General features: G+C 47.3%; 1 protein-coding gene across 1 annotated transcript; it reads left to right on the top strand.

The window, feature by feature from the left end:
• The first annotated feature begins 1,787 nt into the window (after nt 1-1,787).
• On the top strand, nt 1,788-6,091 carry LOC141042852 (uncharacterized). Its single transcript, XM_073511753.1, has 5 exons — nt 1,788-2,003; nt 2,101-2,283; nt 2,395-3,558; nt 4,635-4,812; nt 5,460-6,091. Exons 1-5 carry the CDS (start codon nt 1,788-1,790, stop codon nt 6,089-6,091), a joined length of 2,373 nt encoding a protein of 790 aa, XP_073367854.1.
• Nucleotides 6,092-20,122: the final 14,031 nt, after the last annotated feature.

Genomic DNA, 20,122 nt, shown 5'->3' with positions numbered 1-20,122 from the left:
TGTTACTTTGATCCAAAACATGGGTTGCTTGCGAGTACATTCAAAGTACTCATTGGCTTGCCACTGGTTATTTAATTGGCTAGGCATGGAAGAACAGGAGTTCAAAAAAGAATTCTTCGGAGATGAACATGCGAACTAGGACGTTTCCCAGTCAGAATGCCTGTAGGGTTAAGGAAGATGGCATGGGTTTTACCTAGCAACGAAGATTTCCGCTGCTTAAGTTTATTTGGTATTTAGCCCTTGTGGCCTTATGTGTGTAAGACTTGACCATAACGGCCATAATTTGTGTAAGACGATATGTATGGATGTAAGACTCTTGTTATTCAGATTTTGTGTGTTTAGTGAGCATTGATCTTTGGGATCACTGTACACGTGCATTCGGTGATCACGACTTACGAGTCGGGGTCCCCACAGTGCTGGTATCAGAGCCATCCTGACTGTAGGAAGCCTTAGTTAGGATGGACGTTACTTAGAGTGAGACTATCTACGAAATTACCTATATACCTACTTTTTCTAAAAATATCCCAAACATGGGTCATATTTCCTCTATTGACCCTTCCCCTTCCACTTTTGTAGATGGTCGTCGTACCCGAGGACTTTCTGACCACTGGATTTCCCGTGCTTCTTGAGGACAGCCTCAAGAGGTGCTAGTTCACTCGAGCCCCCACCTTCTCCTATCACGAGCACTTAATCAACAACACCAAGAAGGAGTATCACGTGGAGGTAGTCGTGAGGGCGAACGACTCTCCGACGAGCTGGTTCTTTGAAGGACCCCAGATGGCGACCCTGCTCCTCGCCGTTGAGACTGCTGCACTCAAGGCGCTGACTCGCCTTCGGGGTCTTCTGCCAAAGATGGAAAGTGAGACAACCACTCGTTACCTGCCTTATCATAAGGAGGGTGATGACGAGAGCAGCGCACCAGCTCCACCCATGGACGAAGGACTTCCCCTCCGTTTCCAGACCTTCTTTCACCTTGTGTGCTCACAGCCTGGCACAACACTTGGCCTCGGAGTTGATGGAGCTTCGGAAGGAACTCCTCCGCCTAGCTCAGAAAAAGGCGGACAGGATTAAGAAGGATGGCGCACCCCCTGGACAGCCCGTTGTTGCCTATCGAGGCGGGCGACCCCCACAGGTTACGCATGCCAAGGGATCATCTCAGCCACGCCATATGACGGCGAAGGACTATCGCAACCTCTTCACGGTGCCACCGGCGAAGCAGCGCCGTGTTCAGCTCCTCCACTCCCCCACTCCCTCAAGTGACGAAGAAACTGAGACGGATGAAGATGAGGAGGAAGACCCAGAGAAGCCGGAATACGCGACCGAGCTTTCCACCACTTAGACACCGTTCAAGACTAGGATAGGCCAGTCCGTAACCATTAAGGTAGGATAGGTCCGTAACCTTATGTGAAGTCGAGTCCATGTAATGGTTCGACTGAAACCATGTTGCGATGTGTTTGCTTTCAACTTGTTTTGATGGAAGTCGTACTTTCCCTTTGGGAACTTGTAAACGACTACATCACCCATTTGGTTTTAATGCATGAGTTTGGCCCTTCTAGCCCTTGCTTAATTTGAAATTGTGTCACACCCACCCCCTTACTAGGCGCCCATCTACACTGTTTTCCATCATTTTATCCCAATTAAGAGACCTTGAACGCTCCAACAGGATGCCTGTTGTAACTCGTACTGGTACCTCTACCCAGCAGTAAGAAGCCGGAAGTTCTGCCGAAGCAGGAGCCAACCAGGACCAAGCCCGAGGACAGACTCCACCGCCACCACCTCCCCTGAACATGGACATGGCTCAGCTTCTCCAAGCCTTCCGAGAGGAACACCAAGCCAACACTGCAGCCCTCCTGATGATTGCTCAAGCTGTCACCAACAACCGCCAGCAGGCGGGGAATGGCAATGGACGTTCCACGTTGGTAGAGTTCAAGAAGCATGCACCACCCACCTTCATCGAGACTGCCGAACCCCTGGATGCAGACGACTGGGACCGCACCATTGAGGTTATTTTGGAACTAGTCGGCTGTAGACCGTGAGAGGGTGGCATATGCCGCCCACTGTCTTGGGGGAACTGCCAGAGCTTGGTGGGATGGATTCAAGGTCATGCATGCTGGGCAAAACATCACTTGGAATGACTTCAAGACGGAATTCCGCAAGGCCCATATTCCTTCCGGAATTATGGCCATCAAGAAACGTGAGTTCCTGGCCCTGAAGCAGGGAGGTAGCATTGTCAAGGAGTACATGCAGAAGTTCAGTGTTCTGTCAAGATATGCCCCTGAAGATGTCAGCACTGATGTTGCCAAAAGAGAGTGCTTCATGGAAGGCCTTAACCAGACTCTGTAGTACTCCCTCGTTGTGTCTGACTGCCCAACCTTTCCTGATGTGGTGAACAAGGCACTCATGCTTGAAGACAAGCGACGTGCTTTGGATGACACCCATAAGCGCAAGATGATCAGCAAGGGTAGCTCCAACAACCAGAAGCCTCGCCCATGGCAGCCAGCCCCGGTCAAGCCAACCTATCAGCAGCCAAGAGCCCCTGCACCTCGCACCAACTATCAGCCTCAGCAGTACGCCAACCCCAGGCCATCCTTCAACAACCCCAACAACAGTGGTGGCAACAAGACCAACAACTCGAACCAAGTCACTTGCTTCGGATGTGGTCAGTCCGGACACATCTCAAGGGTGTGCCCCAATAGGAAGCCCGATGCTCCGCGCCCCAATGCGCAGAACCCAGGACAAGGCCGCGGACTGCCACTAAGGAACCAAGCTTCCCACAACCCGCCCAACAATGGCAAGGGACGTGTGAATCATGTCACTGCAGAAGAAGCTCAGGAAGACCCGGACGTCGTTCTGGGTACGTTCCTTGTCAATTCAGCACCCGCAACTGTCTTGATTGATTCTGGAGCCACACATTCATTTGTCACCCAAAAGTTTGCATTTAAAAGTGGCATGACCCCTACACCCCTGAATAACCCCATGGTGGTACAAACCCCCGGAGCAGAGATGAGAGCCAAGATAGGTTGTAAAGGAGTCGGAATCATCATTAATGGGGTAGATTTCCTTGCAGACCTTATGATCTTAAGATCACAAGGCTTGGATGTGATCTTAGGAATGGATTGGCTCATCAAGCACCAAGTCTTGTTAGATTGTGCCAACCGGACTGTCAGAGTGACCAATGACCAAGGAGTTGAAGTTAAGTTTGCTTCCAACCCCTCCTCTGCTCGAGACGCCCAAGTCAATTGTCTGTTTGATGTTGGATTGGAGCAAGTGCCAGTAGTATGCGAGTACCCTGATGTCTTTCCTGACGAGCTACCGGGAATGCCTCCTGACCGTGAAATTGAGTTCATTATTGAGCTCATGCCCGGAGCAGGACCCATCTATAAGAAGCCTTATAGAATGGGATCGGAGGAGTTAGCAGAATTAAAGAAGCAACTGGCCGAGCAATTGAGGAAAGGATTCATCCGTCCTAGTGCCTCACCTTGGGGGTCACCTGTTCTATTTGTGGCAAAGAAGGACGGTACCATCCGCTTGTGCGTTGACTATCGCTCCCTCAATGAGGTTACAGTCAAGAACAAGTATCCACTTCCCAAGATTGAAGATCTGTTTGATCAACTCAATGGGGCCAAGGTGTTCTCCAAGATCGACCTCAGATCTGGGTACTACCAGCTGAAAATCAGACCCCAAGATATTTCGAAGATGACATTTGTAACCAGATATGGCCTGTATGAGTGCACGGTCATGTCCTTTGGATTGACCAATGCCCCAGCTTAGTTCATGTATCTCATGAATAAGATCTCAATGGAATATTTGGACAAGTTTTTGTCCTCTTCATTGATGACATTCTTGTCTGCTCGAAGACGGAAGAAGAGCACGAGCAACACTTGAGAATGGTCCTAGACAAGCTTCGAGAGCACCAACTGTATGCCAAGTTCACCAAGTGCGAATTTTGGCTGCATGATGTTGGGTTCTTGGGTCACAAATTGACTGCCGAAGGATTGTCAGTGGATCCCACCAAAATTCAAGCCGCGACTGAATGGCAAACCCCGAGCAATGTGAAGGAAGTCAGAAGCTTCCTCAGACTCACGGGATAGTACCGCAAGTTCGTTGAAGGATTCTCAAGCATTGCCCGACCCATTACCTAGCTCTTGAAGAAGGACAAGAAGTTTGAGTGGACGCCGAAGTGCGAATAGAGCTTCCAAGAGCTGAATAAGAGATTGACCACTGCCCCAGTTCTGGCTACACCTGATATTCACAAGGAATTTGTGATATATTGTGATGCCTCGCGAACTGGACTGGGAAGTGTTCTGATGAAAGAAGGCAGAGTCATAGCTTACCTTTCAAGGCAACTACTGCTTCATGAAGAGAACTATGCTACTCATGATCTTGAGTTAGCAGCAGTGGTTCATGCCCTGAAGACATGGCGACATTACCTCCTAGGAAAGCGGTGGGAGATATACACGGAACACAAAAGCCTAAAGTATATTTTCACTCAAAAGGAACTGAACATGAGGTAGAGAAGATGGCTAGAATTGATGAAGGATTATGACCTTAGTGTTCAATACCACCCTGGGAAGGCTAATGTGGTAGCAGATGCCTTAAGCAGAAAGGCTTGTTCCTTGAACGTTATGATTAAGGAAAGGCTACCCGCCTTGTATGAAGAACTTGAAAGCTTCGGGTTGGAACTGGTTGCACCAGGATTCTTGGCCAACCTCGAAGTCAAGCCTACCTTGATGGATGATGTTATGGAAGCTCAGAGGGGACACGAGAGCATCGAAGGCATCAAGAGGAAGATCAAGGCAGGCAAAGCCCCAGGTTTTTCTGAGGATAAGCAAGGAGTTGTGTGCTTTGGGAATCGCATTTGCGTACCCAACAAGACTAGCTCAAGAACTTGATCTTGCAAGAAGCTCATGACACCCTGTATTCCATCCATCCCGGAGGAACCAAGATGTATCAAGACTTGAAGGAAAGATTCTGGTGGCACGGGATGAAGAGAGAGATTGCCACCTATGTTGCTAAGTGTGATGTTTGCCAAAGGGTCAAGGCTGAATATCAACGACCTGCTGGATTGCTACAAGCACTCAAGGTTCCCGAGTGGAAATGGGATAAAGTCGGAATGGATTTCATCACTGGACTCCCTAGGTCAAACAAGGGACATGACTCCATCTGGGTCATAGTCGACCATTTGACCAAGGTAGCCCATTTCATTCCAATCAAAACTACCTATGATGGCAACCAGCTGGCAACTCTTTACTTCAACCGAATCGGAAGCCTTCATGGTGTCCCTATATATGGAGATTGTGTCAGATCGAGGAACCCAGTTTACCTCAAGGTTCTGGAAGAAGTTCCAAGAGGCTATGGGAAAAAGTTGTCCTTCAGCACTGCCTTCCACCCACAGACGGGAGGTTAGACAGAACGAGTGAATCAGATACTCGAAGATATGCTCCGAGCCTGTGTCTTAGCATATGGAGCTAAATGGGAAGATTGCCTCCCTTTTGCCGAGTTCTCCTACAACAACAGTTATCAGTCAAGCCTTCAGATGGCACCATTTGAGGTGTTGTACGGACGCAAGTGTCGCACACCCCTCAATTGGTCGGAAACCGGAGAAGGGCTAGTGTTTGGACCAGACGTTCTCCGTGAAGCGGAAGAGCAAGTTCAGCTAGTCAGAGAGCGACTGAAGATCGCCAAGAAAAGACAGAAGAGCTATGCCGACACTCGTCGCCGACAAGTGAACTTCCAAGTCGAAGACCATGTGTACCTGCGAGTAACTCCTCTTAATGGAACCAAGCGTTTCCACATCAAGGGAAAGCTCGCACCAAGATTTGTCAGCCCCTTTAAGATCACCGCACGACAAGGAGAAGTGGCTTACCAGTTGGAGCTGCCACCTGAACTAACCGACGTGCACAACGTGTTCCACGTGTCACAACTCCGGAAGTGTCTCCAAGTTCCACACAAGCCTGATCTCTACAAGGATGTCGACCACCAAGCCATTGACCTACAGCCTGATTTGACCTACCGCGAGAGGCCCATCTGCATTTTGGATGAAGCAGAACGATGTACGCGAAGCCGCACCATCAAGTACTTCAAGGTCTAGTGGAGCAACCACACTGAAGCAGAAGCAACCTGGGAACGTGAAGACTACCTTAGATCCGAGTTTCCCGATCTCTTTTAAGGCCTAGTTTAGGGATCTCGGGGAAGAGATTCTTGTAAGGGGGGTATGTCTGTCACACCCAGTGTTTTGTAACAAGTCACTTGCATTAATAAAGCATGAAAATTTGGACCAACAAAAACTTTTGCATCATTTGGCTTTTATTTTTTGAGTTGGTTTTCTCTGTGTGATTTTCAAGTGCTCATTAAAGTCAACACACCTCCACCTTCAATACTTCATCTCCTTGCCCCAAACTTCTTCCCAATGATCATGCCATGTGTATAGTGCTATATGGTATTTTCTTACAAAAATAATTTGGCCAAATGGTATTTTCTAAATTTCGTTTTCTAAAAATCCCTGAATTGAGGTTTGCACTACAAGCACTTGATTTGGGGTATGAAAAATATTTCAAAGAGTATATTTGAAACCTATTAGGCATAGGACTCCCATAAACCACAAAAATATAATTTTAAAAGATATTTTGCTATTTTATTTAAAGGCTTTTTCTTAAGGCCGGAAATGATTTTTAATAGGTTAAAATTATTTAACTGTTTCAAAAATATTTGAGAAAATTCAGGAAAACTCACAGGACATATATTGTCCATATATAAGAGTTTCAACACATGGTCATGTTCAAAGTATTGGTCAAACCCCTCAAAAACCCTTTCTGGATATTTCAAGCTTTCGAAATATTTACAAAGGAAATATTCTCCAAAAATTCCAAGAAAATTCTAGCAAGTCACATATGCATAAGATGATGACCTTGCAGAGTTGCAACTCAATCCAAATAGTTTTGGATCACATAAGTGCCCCAAAATCCTCTTTGTCCAGATTCAAGTTTGAACAACTTTACATTGTCAACTTTCTTCTTATTCTCTCAAACTTTGTGGGAACACTCAAATACCCAAATAAAGACACTGCACCAAGTGGTGCATCAAGGAGAAGAAATTATCTTAGTTAGATCTAAGCAAATCCATTTCTGTTGATTTCTAGGGTTTACAAAAGTTGCATTGACAACTTTACCCAAATGAACTCAAATTTGGTGGAACGCCCTATTTCTATATGCCACTCCATCCTATTAAGTCTCATGGCAAGTGTAATTCATTTTCTTGCCCAAACCACCAACAAACACCTTCTGCCACATTTCCAAAAACACCATTCTGACCCCTTCCACTAATCTCCATGGGCTCAAAGTTTTACCACAGCCCCTCCTAGTTCCCCTCTAGCACCTGTATGATTTTCTGCCCGAGAAAGCAATGATGAAGGGGGGAGAACCCCATTTTTGTTCTCTGGACAATGGATTCCTCCCTCTCTCGCAGCCTCCTTCTCACCCCTCAGCTTTCCAGAGCATCCAAGGCTCTCCCCAGCTTTTGCCCATGCCCCCTTCAGCTGCCAGACACAAGTGGACGCGCAAGGACGCGGGAAAACCGCGGATGACGGCCAAAGTCATGCTCTGGAGCGCCTGGCAGAGCACCCGACCGTTGATGCCGCGTCCCCCGACCACCTCGAGCCTCCACCGCGCGCCAGTCGATGCCCCTCGAAGTTTGCTCCACGGCAGTAGGCCGCACACTTGCTCCTGCGCCCTCCTCTCTCTCCTGCAGCTTGCGCCAGAGCGCCACCCCGCTCGGCCAATGCTCACGCCGCTCCTGTGGCCCGCCCGCAGCTCGTCCCGCTCCACCTCTCTCTCACTGGCACCCTAGACCACCCCCACGAACACCCGCGAGCCCTCCATTACCTCTCTAACGGCCACCCGAGCCGATCCCGCGGATGCACGTAGGCCGCGCCTACGGTGGACCTCGGCCAGCCTATATAAGGCGACCCCGAGCCTCTCTCTCACTCCCTGCCGCTCCCCCACAATCCTAATCAACCTCCCGCACCACCCATTTGTCTCCAGAGCTTCCCGAGCTTGAGATCGAGCTCGAGCTCCGCCGCCTCGGCTCGTCGGTGTTCGCGCGCTACAGGCCTTCTCCGCCCCCGTTCTCTCTTGATCTAGAACTGCGCGACACCACTGACCCTTTCCCCTCTCTTTCCCGCTCTTTTTGCAGCCGGGAACGGCCGGAACCACTGATGCCTGAAGCACCTGCGCCACGTGACCTCGTCGCCGCAAACCAGGTTGCTCTGGTGACCACCTCCACCACCACCCGAATGGCGACATCCCCCGGTGTCCAACGGTGCCACCCGCTCGACCTGCCGTGCCTTGTAGCGTCGCCGGTGAGCTCGCCGGCCCCTCTATCGCAGGGTTGAAGATGACAGGCGGGCCCCACCTGTCATCCTCACCTCTCCCTTGCCCCTCTCTCTGTCCCTGACGCTCAGGCCCCGCCCATCAGGTTTGAAAACCTGGCGCGCGCGCTGGCTCGCCTGGGCCTCCTCCCCCTCTGGGCCTGCTGCGCTACGGCTGTTCTGGCCCAGAAGCACAGTGCCCTTTCTCTTTTTATTTTTCTGTCCCTTTTCCAAAAATTCCACAGGATTAGATATTAATCCAGATGCAATAATTCCAGTTCCTAAATTCTTGTAAAAATCTCACCTATTTAATGGTGTAACCTTCATACGTGCCCAACCAACTTTTCTGTACTGTTTAAATTTAAATTCAAATTTGAGCAATTAAATCCTTGTTTGAAAACCCATTGCTCTGTCCCTGTAGCTCCAAATCCAAAACTAAGGATTTTCCCCTTCTTAGTTTTCCTCCTAGTATTTAACAAAAATAGGTTGAAATTTTCTGAGCACCTTGGCTTTTCTGTTTTTCTTATTGCCTTATTTCCCGTTGTTTTTGTTGCGTCGAATAGATCCCGCGTTTGACGAAGTAGTTTGAGAAGAAGAGGGAGAAGGACTTGAAGACTTTGAAGACCAAGACAACCAAGGCAAGCAGCCCTTTGACCATGATTCACCCCTCTTGTTCATCGATAAATTTTCCGTATGCATGATGACGTTGTTGAATATGAACTTGTTATAATTGTTGCATTGATGCATGCCCATTGGTACTTGCATGTTCATAGCTCTACCTTGTGCTAGAGATGCGATGGAAAATACTTGATATTGACGCATGATGTTGCATCTATTCCATGACCATCTATTGGTTACAATCCTTTGAAAACCCCAACGGGTGCCCCTAATGCCCGTGGGTGATGTTGAACTTAGGTCACCACTTGAGGACGAAGTGGTGTACTAGAGAAAGATTTTGTGTGAAGAGTAAAATGATGGATTAGATTTAGGTGTGAATACCGTCCCAACCAAACATGTGCAACTACTCTACCCCTTATGGGATGGGGCATTATTCATTACTTAGGCCGATACTAGCATGGTGCCCACATTACTAGTGACAGGGGTGACATGAGATCACTCTCGGGATGGGGTCGTGCTCGGATAGGCAGCCATGACTGTTTTCACAGGGCACCGGACACACCGTTGGTCCCTTCGTGTATGCTTGTTAATGTGAAAGGTCAGAGTCCCACGATCTTCTGTTTATACACGAGGGCCGTGTACCAACGAATGAACCCTATGTTAGTGTTGTCTAGGGAAAGATAATGACCGGGTTCTTCTCCCGAGTACTTGAGGTACTATGGGATCGTGGATGACACAAAAGCTTCCCGGATCTTGTGGGTAAAGTGCGCAACCTCTTCAGAGTGTCAAACTATTCGAATAGCCGTGTCCACGGTCATTGACAGTTGGGTGGTGCTACTTAATCTATGTCCAGAAATTTTACGAACTTGGTACATGTGTGTGAGATTGAGAACCATTTGAGTCAATGCAGTTGACTTGACGTGTGGAATGGGCTACCATTGATCCAAACTCTATTATGTTGATATCTATAACCTGTTCTCATGGTTGCTAGAGTTCATTGATGCATAATTTTACAAGAATATAAGTCATCCCAACTAGCTTGATGCTATGTTGCCTACTTGTTGATATACCTTGCATTGTTACTTTGATCCAAAACATGGGTTGCTCGCGAGTACATTCAAAGTACTCATTGGCTTGCCACTGGTTATTTAATTGGCCAGGCTTGGAAGAACAGGAGTTCGAAGAGAATTCTTCGGAGACGAACATGCGAACTAGGACGTTTCCCAGTCAGAATGCCTGTAGGGTTAAGGCAGATGGCATGGGTTTTACCTAACAACGAAGATTTCCGCTGCTTAAGTTTATTTGGTATTCAGCCCTTGTGGCCTTATCTATGTAAGACTTGACCATAACGGTCATAATTTGTGTAAGACAGTATGTATGGATGTAAGACTCTTGTTATTCAGCTTATGTGTGTTCAGTGAGCATTGATCTCTGGGATCACTATACACGTGCATTCGGTGATCACGACATATGAGTCGGGGTCCCCACACCTTCCTATCCGTCAGATATAAATCGAACGGCCTATACTGCAGGATGGCAGGCACACCATCATCAACAACTCTGTTTTTTTATAACAGTAGAGTAGAGATAGAGATGGAGACTACTACTGCGAATGTGCTGGCCCGTGCGTTGCAATGGATCCAAAGTAGTAGAATAATACTTGTTCACGGTCTTGAAATATAAACACTCTAGTTTTGATATAAATATATCAGTAAAAGTAAATCATGCTTCACTCAAAATATATTCCTCGGGCTGTTTTGATGGTTTGAAGATATTTACATTTTGTTTAAAAAAATCGAGCTATTTATTTTTACATTTTGTAGCGTGGCACGGCATCCGGTGCACCTAAGCGTTTGAAAAAAATTGAGTTTGAGTCGGTGGCACACCCTGCGGCAAGATGCCCGTGTGGGCTTCTTCTGTAACTAGCAAGATGCCCGTGCATTGCAGGGAACATCAAGATGCAGTTTTTTTTACAAAACACCTGTTGTGACTTAACCTTGCAGGAGTAATCCCATGTGTAAAAACTAATGATATCTCGAGAATTTTATCAGAAAAATGGTATGTTTGGGACAAGTTTTGTCTACTACTGCTCCTTGCAGTGAGCGGTATGCAATGCATGTGTTAGCAGACATGATAGCTTGTCCATGGAAGTTGAACCACGACGACCATCACGTTTCTTGTTTCTACCACTACCACACCCACACGTGATTCCCACGATGCCGCTCCATCCCACGGCACGACGTCCCCCGACGTGCACCTCATCCCTCTCGGCCCCACCGCTCCTCTGCCTTTGTGTGCATGACGTGCGGGACAGCTGAACTGCGGCAACCGTCGACTTTCTACCACAGCCACACCCGATTGGACCTGGTTTGCCTGCTCCGCTCCTATGCTCCGATCCGTACTCCCGCACCATCGAATTTTCATCCAGCGGCTGTGACCCATTTCGTCCCGGGCATCAATCCTCAGCTGGAGTACTTCTGTACTACAGGTAGTACCCGCCAGTGTGGCCATCTACACCTCATAACGCCTCGACACCCAGCTGTGGCACCCTCGCCACGGCCACGCCACCACTGGCCAGTTCATCTCGAATGAGTGAGTCGCGAACCATGCTACCACCATGAGAATGACATGTGGGCCAGCCGCATTTAAGTTGTGCATGTCATTGACTCATAGGCCGGTGCATTAAGCCACTGAAGCTCGTTCCCGTGGGCCCCGAGAGGGAAATGTAACTCTTGCGGTAGGCCTTGTGGTGCTCCCGCAGTACGAGCTCGTGCCAAACCCGGATGAGATTTGTTAACCAACTAGTATGGTATAGGTGCACTGCACGCATGATATTTGGTAACCAAATCTCTACTCTCTATATCTATATCTATAATCTTATAAAAAACAGAGTTGGTGATGATGGATAGGAAGGAAACTATGGCAATTTTGCAAAAAGATACCCACACCCCTCTCCACATTTGCAAATAAGGCCTTCTCTTGTTCATCCTTTTATCCCACAACATAAACTACTCATACAAATGCATCTTGATTTTCCGTGCAACGCATGGTCTTGCTAGTTATGAATAAATAACACTCTATCAGCGAGCCCCATCAGACACCAAATTTCTTGGCTTCCGTGCTACAGCTAGATCTTCCCCTCGTTTCTGTCTTCCAACCCGGCGGCGGGCGGGGTGCGGTTTGCCAATAGTCGGTTTGCTCAACGGCGGTCCCACATGAAAGTGAAAATGCTAGGCAACACGCCTTCCCTAGCTATGTCGCGTGCCGGACGGGCCGTGGAGTACTCCCGATTCCCGGGCGTGTGTGGGTGCGATGCGAACGCGGCAGGCCATTTCCTTTTACTGGCAATGTGCCCGTGCGTTGCGACGGATCCAAAGTAGTAGAATAGTTGTACTTGTTCACAAACTTGAAAGAAATCACTCTTGTTTTGATATAGTCCTAATATATTACTTTTCACTCAAAATATATTTCTCAGGCTGTGTTGATGAGGTGAGGGAGGGATGTGGTTGCTTTCAAGATAATAAGGGGTTTTCTGCAAATTGGAGCAGAGAAGTGGGCTACTGTTGCAAAAATGCCTGAACTTACCTCACAGCCGTTAGATGCAGATCTAATGGTCAGAAACGACGGATGGCAGACACACCACCATCACCAACTGAGTAGTAGGAGTAGAGAAAAACGTATAAATTGTAACATTTGCTGCTGCTCCTTGGCACAATAGATAGATAGAAATAACGATTGGAAATGCTAGGGCGGGGCTATTTCCGCCAGATAAGCAGGGTATGTAGTAGCTGGGTTGGCGCATCGTCGGTTTGGTCACATGCGGTCCGACATGTTCTAGTGTTTCTAGCAAGATGCTCGTGCGTTGCACGAAGTTGATGGAAAAGGTAAGCACAACTTATAAATTGACGGATGGAGTACTAGTTACAGTGATGCATATAATGAAGCAAAGGGATCGCACATGTCGGTATTGACTGGAACGAGAATGCAATAGCACAATAAGAATTAAGGCCACGATGATGTGATCGCTGTGGTGGTTACATGAGGCAAGAAGAAAGATGCATCCATCAACGTATGACCTCCTCCTCCTCAACTTAGTGTGCCGGGCCACTGACCGGCGGCTAAGGAGTGGCGGCTTTTGTGGCGAGGTAAAGGTGCTTCTCAGCAAAGGCATCTAAGGCTTCCAGCCGGTTGAGGAAGGCCAACGTCGTAGCGTCCTCAATGGCCTTGTATATACCTATGTACACGATTTGCTCGTACATGTGGATGGGTAGGTCGACGAATTCTTGCAGGGCGAGGCGCCTCACGGTGAGCGCGACCTACAGGTGGACATTCTTCGTGGCGTCGGCGGGAAGTCGAAGGGCCACCAGTGCTTGAAAGAGGTTCTGGCCATGGAGGCTGATTAGGGTGGTAGGGAATGAGGAGCCTGGGCACGCGGGCTGGAGGAGTACGGCGATGTCATCCCCGAGCTTCTTGAGGATGGTGAACTTGTTGGTGGTGACAACGATCATCTAGTCCAACTAAGAGTCGTAGTTGGCGTCGACAGCGCCCATCCACCAGCCGGTCGCGAACACCGTCTAGAGACGATCCTCGGCACCATGCCGCGGGCCAGCGTCATGGACCATCTAGCACAGCCGCTAGCCGCTCGCGCGCATCACCGCCATGGGTCTGGAGTGAGCACTTTTGCGCTTAGTGTAGGTGCTTAGGCAAATGCTTAGGTGCGTATGATGTGGTAGATGCATTGGAATGGAGGGGCACCTTTATATGAGTGCAAACCGCGTTGCATTCACATCGTGCAGCCTCTTTTATCGGTCCTCCTCCCATTACTTCCCTCATGCATGCACGATGCTAATTGAAGGAGGATTCATCATTGGTTGTTCAACATTTCAGGAACCGCTACCCCTCCCTCGTCTGCATTAAAGCCATCTCGGGAACAGCGCCGCCCGCTGTCAAATCGAATAGTACTGCGCCGCCCGCTGCATGCCTGACTGAACATGCCTCCTTGCCTCCATCAAACCACTCCGTTAAACCCGCATGCAAACCGAGAAACCTACTCCGGCCACACGTCCGTTCATGAGCGGGCCCGACTTAAACGCAACACCGGCCGAGCTCCTCCTGTCCGCCCTCAGTTTAAACGAGGCCAGACGCCGGCCAAGCTCCTACCGTCCGCCCTCTATTTAAACGAGGCCAGACAGACAATGGGCAAGAATCGCACCCCTCCGCTGCTCCCCCATCTCCTCTTCACCATTTTCTCCACTCTTCCGATGGCTTCTGAGGAGCCGTTCTCTGGCATACTACCCGACAGGGTGGCCCGCCGAGCCCTCCGGATACGGGCAAGGCCGGTTGGTGCTTCATCAACCTCGCTTGGCCCGACGGAGCCAGTTGCCACCCGAATCTGGCGCGTGGTTGAGCAACTCACCGCTCCAGTTCAGCTCAATGAGGAGTGGCGAGTTGCTCCACGCCGGCACGGCGGCGAGCACTCCGGTACGGGCGTCATTGCTGCCGCGTCGTACCGCGCCACCAGTGTCCACGGTGGCCGCGCCTCCCGTTCCTGCGGCTGCGCCTCCCATGCCTGTGGCAACGCCATGCAGGCAGAGACAAAAGCCGGGTGCATGGAGAGCAACGATTCGGTGGCCAGCTTCTCCGTGTCCGCCGCCATCATCGAGGAGAAGTAGAACACGGGAGGCCGCCGCCATTTGGGTCCCATGAAGGCCACCCCCGAGGTGACGACTGCGCATTCAGGTGGTTTCTTTGCTGCTTCGTCTCTTCCGAGGACCTTCGTCGACCCTGCAAGTGTCTGCCGGACATGATTAAGACAAAGGGATCCGCGGGCGGCCATTTAGATTAGGTACTCCCTCTCCGGCTGGCGGGAAATATTTGTTCTAAGAATGGATAAATTGGATGTATCTATAACTAAAATAAGCCTAGATACATCCATTTCTAGGACATGTATTTCTGGACGGAGGGAGTATTAATTATACCAAGAGAGCCGGATTAGCACTGCTTAGTTCATGTAAATGTAATGAAATCCATCATGTTTATATGAAGATCCGGCTCTTTTTATACGAAATCCTGCATGCTTATATGAAAACAGTCTGTTTTTGCACGAATTTTAGCTGGTTGGTTAGAGTTGTGAAAATGTATGCCGCTGGCGTTTGATGTCGTCCTCCGTGGAAGGAAGTGGGAGGAAATTTGCCGGCTGCCATTGGAGATGCTCTTATGCTGGAAATAGTAGAGTCACATCCAATCCATTTGAGTTAATTGTGTGTATGATTCTCCCTCTATAAAAAGTTAATTGCATGTACAGTGTACACATGACTTGCAGGGTGGCTACAGCTTCATACAAAAAGTTAAAAAGAAACAAGTCCATCCTTAATCTTGTACTCTAAGTACTCTGTTGGTTCCACTATCAGTACAGTAGTGAAAGAAGAATATATTAAGTAAGTAATATATAACATATAAATCTAATGTTATAGACATAATTCGAACTCAAGTCATCGCGTTGCGAGCATCCGGCGCTAGCCAGTCCAGCACATTTTTGTTGTAGACCATGCTGGAGATATATCTCCATGTCTACACTTATACTCCATCCGTTCCTAAATATTTGTATTTTTCAGATTTCAAATGGACTACCACATGTGGATGTGTATGTAGAAACATTTTAGAGTGTAGATTCACTCATTTTGCTCTGTATGTAGTCACTTGTTGAAATCTCTAAAAAGATAAATATTTAGGAATGGAGGGAGTAGAAAACAGAGTTGGTGATGATGGTCTGTGTGCCATCCTGCAATATAGGCCGTCGGGTTTATATCTAACGGATAGGAAGGAAACTATGGCAATTTTGCAAAAAGATACCCACACCCCTCTCCACGTTTGCGAATAAGGCCTTCCCTCGTTCATCCTTTTCTCTACTCTTACTAGCAATGTGCCCGTGCGTTGCAACAGATCCAAAATAGAATAATACATGTTAACAAACTTGAAAGAAAAACACTCTAGTTTTGTGTATATATCACTAAAAATATACTCGTATTAGGTTTCACTAAAAATATATTCCTTGTGTCTGTTTTGATGAGGTGGGGGAGGGATGTGGTAGGTTTCAAGATACTAAGGGGTTTCTGCAAATTGGAGCAGAGAAGTGGGGTCTTGTTGCAAAAATGCCACGACTTACATCATAGCCGTTAGATGCAGATCTGATGGTCAAAAATGACGGATGGCAGACACACCATCATCACCAACTGAGTCTTTTATACTCTTATAAAAAACAGAGTTGGTGATGATGGTGTTCCTACCATCCTGCAATATTGGCCATCCGATTTATATCTGCTGGATAGGAAGGAAACTATGGCAATTTTTCAAAAAGATACCCACAGCACTCTCCACATTTGCAAATAAGCCATTCCCTCGTTCATCCTTTTGTCCCACAAGATAAACTACTCATACAAATGCATCTTGATGTTCCATGCAATGCATGGGAATCTTGCTAGTAGAGATAAAAAACAGAGTTGGTGATGATGGTGTGCCTGCCATCCTGCAATATAGGTCGTCTGATTTATATCTGACGGATAGGAAGGAAACGATGGCAATTTTGCAAAAAGATACCCACACCCCTCTCCATATTTGCAAATAAGGCCTTCCCTCGTTCATCCTTTTTCTCACAAGATAAACTACTCATATAAATGAATCTTGATGTTCCGTGCAACCCATGGGCATCTTGCTAGTCTCTCACAAGATAAACTACTCATACAAATGCATCTTGATGTTCCGTGCAACACACGGGCATCTAGCTAGATTCTTTTAAAATAGTTACTGCGATAATTGGGTTGAAGTGATATATTTTATGTCTGCCCTGAATGATTTCAGATTCACTGGTAGTAACAAAGAAAAGGTTGTCTTGTTAATTAACAGAAAACAGGGTGAAAACTATCACACGAGGGCGGTAAAAACAAGGCACATTGGGTTGAGCGTCATCGTCACTACAGCTGTGCGCGCGCGAGAAGTCTACATATCGAGGGGGCTACGGAGAAAAAGACGTATCGAGTGTGTCTGAGCGAGGCACAGAGACACAATGTTTGAGAGAGAAACCAATTGACAGATTACGATCAGATCGAGTTGTCACCCTTCTGCTATCATTGTTGGGGTTGGGGGTGGGGAGGGGGAGGGAGAGGAAGACATATCGAGAGTGTGCGTGGTAGGCACAGAGGCACAAATAGCAAGTGTGTGTGTATCTGTGTGTGTTTGAAAGAGGAGTAGATAGATTACTATCAAGATCGAGGTGCCACCCTACTCCTTCGGTGTCGGGTAGTGTGTGTGTGTGTGTGTTTGAGAGAGAAGCCAGTCGATAGATTAGTATCAAGATCGAGGTGTCACCCTACTCCTTCGGTGTCGGGAAGTGTGTGTGTGTGTGGGTGGGGGGGCAGTGACACTTACATATCTCTACTCTTATAAAAAAATAGTGTTGGTGATGGTGTTTCTGCCATCCTGCAATATAGGTCATCCGATTTATATCTGACGGATATGAAGGAAACTATGGCAATTTTGCAAAAAGATACCCACACCCCTCTCCACATTTGCAAATAAGTCATTCCCTCGTTCATCCTTTTCTCCCACAAGATAAACTACTCATAGAAATGCATCTTGATGTTTCGTGCAACACATGGGCATCTTGCTAGTAGTGAGAAGCAGTTTGTGTGACACATATCTATATTAAGGGATAGGTAGATAGGATGTGTGCGAGGCATACTTAAAGCATCATGGAGATAAAAAACGGTGTGCATGCAAGTGCCGGAAAAATGAAGCGATAAACAATGTCTACGCGCACGCGCGCGCGCGCGCGCGTGTGTGTCTGTGTGTGTGTGTGTGAGAGAGAGAGAGAGAGAGAGAGAGAGCGAAATCTAAAAAGAAAAGGTGCTCTGCTAGAATCCCATTGTACGTATTCATATGGTTCCGGAACTCGAGTTCACCTTAGGCATATGTGTGAGAGACATAATTATCCTTTGAGACATTAGTGGCTGTGGGTGGGCAGAATTAAAGGGGTGGGCATGTTCGACAGAGAGAGCGTGTGTGTTTCTATGTGAGAGACTTGTAGGACGGGGTAGAAAGACGAATTCAAACCTTGACGGAGGGAGAAAAATACACGAAGTGTGCGTGTGTGATTCCGATGCCCACGGGGAAATGAGATATGTATGCGTGTGAGAGAGATTGCACAATTCATTCACGTATCACTATCTAGCGGTCGTGGACGTGCATCGCTTGAAGATAAATCAATATCTACTTTGTATCGTGGCCAAAGGTACAATATCGATTCAATGCTATAAATATTGGAAACTCACATATCACATTTTTTCTATCTAAATAAACCTTTTCAATTGTGCATGCCAAAGTTACAGTGATGTTTCTTCAAACAACCAATGTAGCTATCATGTACATGCACCATTGTTACTCTTTCATTCAAATTCATTAGTCTTGGATGATTTAAGGATGTATTATGAAGTAATATACGTAATATTCATATATGAATTCAACGGGTACGGAATTTATGAAATGGAGGCTATGTAATCATATGACGTAACACTTTTAAGTAGCGGACTACAATATCCATTTCTTTTTGTGCGCCTCTACACTAACACGTCAATGCATTATGTTTAAAGTAAATAACCCATGGCACTAAATTATATATTTACACGAGAAATACATAGGTTGAGCGTTTGATCCTTTTTTGTGAACGCGCCTCTACAACCGTACGATTGGCCGCGCCCGTGTGAATGTCCAAGTTATCGGCGCATCATCCCGAGTTATTGTCTTTTTTTCTGGGGTGGACTTCACACCAGTTATTAACTGCTGACGCGTTAAAAGTGCAACTATCCATGGGTGGTTTTGGTGATTCCTAACAACATATAGCTCATTGAGCTAATGCTATTCCAAGATAAATAATTCAGGAAAGCTCAATATTTGGCATGACATGGATTAGAAAGTGGACCCTTCAAAATGCTAAGGACAAAGGATTGGGTCAAGCTCAAAGCACAAGACTCTACATTTTCTATTTTAGTGATCCAAGATCACATTGAGTCTATAGGAAAAGCCAATACTATTAAGAAGGGATGAGGTGTTGCTTAATGAGGATCTTGCTCAAAATGCTTAGTGATATGCTCCAAAACCCTCCACTACTTTCTCATATCCACATATGTCCTAAACCAAAAAGTCCAACTCGGCCCCACCGATTCTTTCCATCCGGAGCCACCGAGTTCAGTTGACATAGCCACTGCCAGAAACCCTAATCAATTCGGTCTCACCGATAGGGATCTCGGTCTCACCGAGATGGGGTTCCAAACTCTCTGTTTCCCTTCGTAATGTTTCGGTCAAACCAAGATGAGCGATTGGTCCCACCGAGATTGCAATGCAAACTCTCTGTTTCCTTTTCGTAACGTTTTGGTCCAACCGAGATGAGCGAATCGGTCCCACCGAGTTTGCCTGACCAACTCTCTGTTTGGCTATTACCAAAATCGGTCTCACCGAGTTTATGTAATCGGTCTCACCGAGATTACGTTATGCCCTAACCCTAATGACATTGGTCCCACCGAGTTGACATGTCGGTCCCACCGAGAATCCTAACATTCACATTTTGAACTAAATCGGTCCGACCGAGTTTAATGATTCGGTCCCACCGAGTTTGGTGATTTGTGTGTGACGGTTAGATTTTGTGTGGAGGCTATATATACCCCTCCACCCACTCTTCATTCGTGGGGAGAGCCATCAGAACATGCCTACACTTCCAATACATATTTTCTGAGAGAGAACCACCTACACTTGTGTTGAGATCAAGATATTCCATTCCAACCACATAAATCTTGATCTCTAGCCTTCCCCAAGTTGCTTTCCACTCAAATCTTTTTTCTACCAAATCCAATCCTATGATAGAGAGTTGAGTGTTGTGGAGACTATCATTTGAAGCACAAGAGCAAGGAGTTCATCATCAACACACCATTTGTTACTTCTTGGAGAGTGGTGTTTCCTAGATTGGCTAGGTGTCACTTGGGAGCCTCCAACAAGATTGTGGAGTTGAACCAAGGAGTTTGTAAGGGCAAGGAGATCGCCTACTTCGTGAAGATCTACCCTAGTGAGGCAAGTCCTTCGTGGGCGACCGCT

Source organism: Aegilops tauschii, chromosome 3, assembly GCF_002575655.3.
Source record: "Aegilops tauschii subsp. strangulata cultivar AL8/78 chromosome 3, Aet v6.0, whole genome shotgun sequence".
NCBI lineage: Eukaryota > Viridiplantae > Streptophyta > Magnoliopsida > Poales > Poaceae > Aegilops > Aegilops tauschii.
This window is presented reverse-complemented; position numbering and strand designations above follow the sequence as displayed.

Bases quoted from the DNA above. Each gene is read 5' to 3' on its own strand.
- LOC141042852 (XM_073511753.1), top strand. From the start codon at position 1,788: ATGGACATGGCTCAGCTTCTCCAAGCCTTCCGAGAGGAACACCAAGCC. The intron at 2,284-2,394 runs GTCAGCACTGAT...GTGGTGAACAAG, and splicing joins CAAGATATGCCCCTGAAGAT to GCACTCATGCTTGAAGACAA. The intron at 3,559-4,634 runs GTTACAGTCAAG...GTTATGATTAAG, and splicing joins ACTATCGCTCCCTCAATGAG to GAAAGGCTACCCGCCTTGTA.